The sequence below is a fragment of the Salvelinus fontinalis genome, chromosome 23 (assembly GCF_029448725.1).
Source record: "Salvelinus fontinalis isolate EN_2023a chromosome 23, ASM2944872v1, whole genome shotgun sequence".
In the NCBI taxonomy this organism is placed as follows: domain Eukaryota; kingdom Metazoa; phylum Chordata; class Actinopteri; order Salmoniformes; family Salmonidae; genus Salvelinus; species Salvelinus fontinalis.
Genome location: NC_074687.1, coordinates 2,445,383 through 2,452,484, shown reverse-complemented (window position 1 = coordinate 2,452,484; position 7,102 = coordinate 2,445,383). Strand labels below are relative to the sequence as shown.

General features: G+C 41.2%; 1 protein-coding gene across 1 annotated transcript; it reads right to left on the bottom strand.

The window, feature by feature from the left end:
- Positions 1–1,886: 1,886 nt before the first annotated feature.
- Positions 1,887–2,809, bottom strand: LOC129821560 (T-lymphocyte activation antigen CD80-like). Its single transcript, XM_055879223.1, has 2 exons — positions 2,439–2,809; positions 1,887–2,227 (listed from the first exon to the last, which is right to left on the bottom strand). Exons 1-2 carry the CDS (start codon positions 2,668–2,670, stop codon positions 1,887–1,889), a joined length of 573 nt encoding a protein of 190 aa, XP_055735198.1. The 5' UTR covers positions 2,671–2,809.
- Positions 2,810–7,102: the final 4,293 nt, after the last annotated feature.

Genomic DNA, 7,102 nt, shown 5'->3' with positions numbered 1-7,102 from the left:
GCACTAGTGAAATTTAAAAGCTAACAATCCTGCATTTGCAGAGAATGCATTCACGGTAAATGCTGTATATATGGGCTCCATTTCGGTCCGGATTGAATCTAGTCCTTGGTCATGGTACAAGCTTCAGAACCTCTGCAGTAACTTGTTACACAAAGACATGCAGACAGAATGAAGTGGATGGTTATAGGTTCAGCTCTCACTTACTGGCCGATTTAAGGTAAAACATTTAACTTCAGTGTTCTTCATAAATTCAAGTCAAATATAAAACAAACATTTATTTTTAAACATCAGATGTCTTGGTTCCCACTAGGTATGTTTGTCCACGGTATGTTTGTCCAAAATACTATTTAGGGTCTTTCAATTATTTTCAAAGACATTTGGAAGAAATTATTTGGATATTTTTTATTTGAAAGCAGAAGTAGTTTAATATTGTAATGTATTTTTTTTTAAATACTCCCATGATTTAGAACTTCTACAGTAGAACATTTACAGACACATTATTTACAACCTTCTACTGTAGACGTTCTAACGCTTTTCTAATAGCTGGCTATTAATTAGAAAATATTAGAAAAAACATGCATACTTACTTCCAATAGAAGAGGTAGATTCCGTTGGGATACAGTACACTGACATGTCCAATTTATGGACCTGTATATAAAGAAATGTCAGTCTGCCTCTAGATCGTCTGGTGCCAGCCTACGCCTGGTTCCTGTATAGCATCGTTTACTGTAGCTTCAGACTTTCCTCTTTACATAACCTCATCAGTCTGCGTCCAACTCAGGATCAGACCTGTCTGCCTCTAGAATGTCTGGTGCCGGCCTACACCTGTCCAAAAGCTCTGTCTCAACACTACCATTGCCTTGATGGTTATTTCCTTCAACTTCTTTGGTTCCACCACTGGCTCCACAACCTAGATCAACATGGATCAGTGTTTTAGTCATAATTAACCAGATCAACATGCATCAGTGTTTTAGTCACAATTAAAAATACAATGCAGCCCATCTAACTACAGAATGAAATGTACATAGGGCCAGGTGATTTTCACATACTGGTCACTCCTCAAATGTGATGTAACGGCTGTCGCTCTCCTCATCCTCGGACGAGGTGAGGAGAGAAGGATCTTCAGACCAAAACGCAGCTTGAGGGAAATAAGCCATCTTTTTATTTGGGAAAAAACTGATGGCAACACGAATAACAAAAAACCTTTCACAAATACAAAACAAGAAAACGACGTAGAACGAAACCTGAACATAAACTTACATAACTGAAACGTAAACTCACGAACAGGAAACAGACGACATCGAAACGAAAAACGAACAGCCAAACAGTCCTGTATGGTAAATACATGCAACGACACAGGAGACAATCACCCACAAACAAACAGTGAGAACGCCCTACCTAAATATGACTCTTAATTAGAGGAAAACGCAAACCACCTGCCTCTAATTAAGAGCCATACCAGGCAACCCAAAACCAACATAGAAACAGATAACATAGACTGCCCACCCAAAACACATGCCCTGACCATAAACACATAAAAAACAACATAAAACAGGTCAGGACCGTTACATGTGAAATAATATAAAATAATATAAATGGAGATAACATCTTTAGATGTGTCACTGACAGAGTAATTACAGACTGAGACAACTTTATAAAGTACCGAATCTGATTTCATTACAGGAAATAAAACATAGGAAATTGTAACTTACATTTTTTGTACCATAAATAACACCCTCCCACCGACACTGAGGCAAAACAGAATCAATGCTGTAATAGCTCCAAAACGTCCGCGAGAAAAGCCTTTCTGAACTTCACCTGCGGGGAAAAGACAAGGTGAGTGATTAAGTTTTCAGTTAATGAATATTAGGCAGTGAGTGGTGGTGTTACGTCCTGTCACATGCACCTGCAGGGTCTGTGTTAATGCTCTGATTGGAGCTGACGATGGTTGTGTTGCTCACAGTCTCTCTCAGAACGGGGTTGAAGATATGGCAGGTCACCGTCTGATTTTCTGTTATATTCACTTGGCTCCAAACGGTGTACAGTCCACTTTCAGGATCAGGTTGTCTTTTGGTCTGTACTTCCCACGGGTCCAGAGTGCGGTTCTGAACCAATCTGACGTCCTGGATGGTCCATGTGACGACTGGCTGTGGGTATCCCCCCTGGGTTGAACACGTGGCATTCATATTTGTCTTGTTCACAGTCACACTGGGTGTCGGGAACCGTGCTGAAAGTGAACAAAGCAAAGAGAAGAAGATGTTAGAAATGTGCCATAATAACGTTTGATGATTTCCTACAATGACAGAATTAGTGCTGTGAATAATTCACACAAGTGGACATGGAATGGTATCAAACACATCCAATACATGGTTCCCATGTGGTTGACGCTATTCCAGTCCTCCCCTCAGCAGCCTCCTGTGCTATTAGCTCAACCATACCTGCCACATGTAGGGTAGTGTGACACACTTTTATCAACTCGAGGATATGCTTATCATTCTCGTCAAACAGTGTAGCGAAAGCCCAGTAGACATTCTGCTTGTCTTCAAGTGTTACTTGGCTGAGTTTGATAGAGATATTCCCACAACTCATCTCAGACCCAAAGGCTTTAGTTCTGTTTGTGTAAAGGTTATCCTGATGTCGATTCTCTTCTCCTTTGTTGAACGAGTACATCACTTTTTCGGACTCATCTTGCCAATGGAACCGGAGTCTTGCTGGGTCGATGGCCGTGGATGAATTCAGGTCACAGGACAGGAGAACAGACTCTCCTATAATCCCAGTGACTTCCAACTCAGATACAGCTGGTGCTGAAACATACCAATATGTCAAAGTTACAAACTAAACTCAGAATTCAACACAGATAATAATGACATCATGTGCTCACTGACAGGAAATTACATAATATAAGAGAAAGTGGTTGAAAGAGCTTAAGACAGCACAGCGCACACAAATAAAGAACATTCCCCTGAACAAACGTGTTCCTGGAAAGTTAAGGAAACTTTTCTCTTCCAAAAGCTGTGAAAGAACATTTGAAACTGAGTTTTTCATTTATCTGGAAGCACAAGGTTAACATATGAAACTGGGTTGTTCATTAATATGGCAGCACTTGGTTACCATTTCATTCTAGCACTTGGTTACCATTTAATTCTAGCACTTGGTTACCAAGACGATGGAAAGGTGCATGACATCACCCATTTCTGCTCCCTGATTTCTCTGATGACATGTTTGGTTGAGTAACTATCTCTGCATTGTAATATCATTTGTCACAGTGTGCTTTACAGTAACCAGACCTAGACCCCCAAAACAGAAAGAAAAACCAAGCTATGTGCAAAGGGACAGCGTGTTAAAGATATCTCTGAATATATGGTGTATGTATATTGAGAGATATTAAAGATCTTTGAGGGAATGAACAACACCACGACAGCGTAGCGGTTACGAGCATTGGGCCAATCGCCAGAAGACGAGGCAAAAACTCTGCCAATGTGCCGTTCACCAAGGAACTTAGCCCTAATTGCTCCTGCAAGTCACTCTGGCTAACAGTGTCTGCTAAATGACTCAAATGTAAATGTAATAATGTCTCCATTCATGAAGAGACGTCAACTAGGCCTGTCTGCATTTACAGCTACTAAACTAGAGCATGGGCGATAGCATGGGCGATAGCATGGGCAATAATGACAGAGCTTTAAGGTAAAGCTGAGGTCATGTTCCTCATTTCTTTTAAAACATTCAATGATGTGAAATAATACTAACATCTGATTTTTTTCTGCATATAAACAGAAATAATTAATCTGAATGTATGTATTAGTTCCAGGAAATGAATGAAGGTGGTTTTGTCTCCTAGTAACATGAGAGGTATAATGACGTGGGGGCAAAATAATTCTTACTTATTTAGAATGTCTTCATCATCTTCATTCATTATTGTCTATTAAACAGCCAAACTATGTTTTAAGTGAGAAGTAGGCAGGCCGAAAAAGAAAGGAAATTCACATTAGCACCACAAGGCCTACTTCACCCAGGTTCTACCAAGGCCTTAAAGTTTGGTTAGCACCACAAGGCCTACTTCACCCAGGTTCTACCAAGGCCTTAAAGTTCGGTTGTCGGCTTAACTCTTCAATAAACACTTTGTTTTCTCTCATGTTTCTCTACATATCTCTGGATGCAGGTATGACTTTCAACATATACTGTAACCTCCATTCCACCAGTATGCATGTAAGACTGCTATACTGTTATCGTCCTTACGGTTTGCTAACACATGCTAACAATGCTACAACCACATGCTAACAATGCTACAACCACATGCTAACAATGCTACAACCTCATGCTAACAATGCTACAAACACATGCAAGTCACAACCACATGCTAACAAACACATGTAAATCACAACCACATGCTAACAAACACATGCAAATCACAACTAAATTTTTTTATCACATATCTATGATTCATTTATTCATTTATCAGAGCCATGAGTTTCTGTGTGAAAGTGTGTGTGGAATGTGTGTTCAAGCCGGGAGACTGAATCAATGATTCGAAGGCCTCGAGGTAACCACGAAGAGACAATTTTCTGTTTAGACAAACGAACAACCACGCCCTATCCAAACAGCCATTACTTTATCACATTGTGTTTTACATAAATAAATCATAATGTGCCTTTGGTTGTATGTTGTATCTGTAAGTAAAGGTGTGTGGATAAAACGCCCAGGGACAGACGAGGAAGCCACGAGGGACACAACCACAGCGACACGATAAGAGAATATAAAACTTACCAGATAACAACAAAATACAAATTAATTTCAGGATGGCCATTGCACTCTGCAGGATACTGATGGAAAACATGACGGAAAATGAAACAACAAAGTAGTTTACTGTATACTGTGTCGTAAGCTCCTGAGCGAAGGGGAAAATATGAATGAGGCTTCAGACAAGGAGGAGCAGTTCTCCTTATTTCAGTATCATATCCGGTTCACGGGTCAAGCATTCCGTCACATCCGTATTTACAAAATCCTAACAAACAAGTTCAACACAACGCTAGTAGTAGTATTTCACCATAACTGGTTGGTCATCGTCTTCGTCAGTCACTGTCTGAGATGTATGACTCACTGTGTCGTGTCTGTGGTGTCAAAGCTCTCTGTTTCTAATACAGTCTATTACCACCACGAAGGTGCTAGTCAGGTCACACTGTAGACAACATGTTATGAGGATGCAGTACATAGCAGGTTTTGCTTTGTCAATAGGTCATAACCACCTGCTATGTCAATAGGTCATAACCACCTGCTATGTCAATAGGTCATAACCACCTGCTATGTCAATAGGTCATAACCACCTGCTATGTCAATAGGTCATAACCACCTGCTATGTCAATAGGTCCCTACCATCTGCTTTGTAAATAGGTCATTACCATCTGCTTTGTAAATAGGTCATTACCATCTGCTTTGTAAACAGGTCATTGCCATCTGCTTTGTAAATAGGTCATTACCATCTTCTTTGTAAACAGGTCATTACCATCTTCTTTGTAAACAGGTCATTACCATCTGCTTTGTCAACAGGTCATTACCATCTGCTTTGTAAACAGGTCATTACCACCTGCTTTGTAAACAGGTCATTACCACCTGCTTTGTCAACAGGTCATTACCACCTGCTTTGTAAACAGGTCATTGCCACCTGCTTTGTCAACAGGTCATTACCACCTGCTTTGTCAACAGGTCATTACCACCTGCTTTGTCAACAGGTCATTACCACCTGCTTTGTCAACAGGTCATTACCACCTGCTTTGTCAACAGGTCATTACCACCTGCTTTGTCAACAGGTCATTACCACCTGCTTTGTCAACAGGTCATTACCACCTGCTTTGTCAACAGGTCATTACCACCTGCTTTGTCAACAGGTCATTACCACCTGCTTTGTAAACAGGTCATTACCACCTGCTTTGTAAACAGGTCATTACCACCTGCTTTGTCAACAGGTCATTACCACCTGCTTTGTCAACAGGTCATTACCACCTGCTTTGTAAACAGGTCATTACCACCTGCTTTGTAAACAGGTCATTACCACCTGCTTTGTAAACAGGTCATTCATTACCTGTTTGCATGGAGGATACTTGCTTCATTAAAACCCATTCCAATCAGGAGGATCAGTGTCATGCTCATCAAAGCACTGATCACAGGGAGCATAAAGGTTGACCTTACCAGACATGTCTCTCCCTCCTCTTGATAATAGGCATGTTTGACCCCATGTCCTGTCTGTGATCTCCTATGAGAAATGCCTGTCAGCCAAATGTTCGCTTCTCACAAGCAAATCGTGATCCTCCCTTCCCTCCTCATCTCAAACAGCTCCTTCCCCCACAATTGGCCCAGCGTCGTCCGGGTTAGGGAGGATTTGGCCGGCAGGGATATCCTTGTCTCATCGCGCACTAGCGACTCCTGTGGCGGGCCGGGCGCAGTGCACGCTGACACGGTCGCCAGGTGTACAGTGTTTCCTCCGTCACATTGGTGCGGCTGGCTTCTGCGTTGGATGTGCATTGTGTCAAGAAGCAGTGCGGCTTGGTTGGGTTGTGTTTGGGAGGACGCATGGCTCTCGACCTTCGCCTCTCCCGAGTCCGTATGGGAGTTGCAGCGATGTGCAGCGATGAGACAAAACTGTAACTACCAATTGGATACCACGAAAAAGGTGGTAAAAAAATATATATAAAAAACTAAAAGCTCCCTCCCCTCCTCATCTCTAACAACTCCCTCTCTCTGGTTCACCTGATGATGGAACCCCCCTTATAGAAACTTTACCTAATTACCTAATGACAATTACAACTGACTAATGACAAATAAAAGATCTCTCTCTCTCTCACCTCCCTAAGTGAAACAGTGAGGATAAGTAGCAACAACCCTGAACCTAAATCAGATCTGTGGTTGAAATGGTTTACTTCCTGTGTTTGTGTAAGTTGACGTTGTAGAACCGGTTTAGTAGAACCGGTTGTAGAACCGGAGGAGTACTTGAAGATGCATTAACATAGTATATAACATCTGAATAACTTAACAAATGTAATAGTTTATTAAGAGAAAACACACTTTAGTAGAAAACATATAAAACAATATATAAATTATACATCATGTG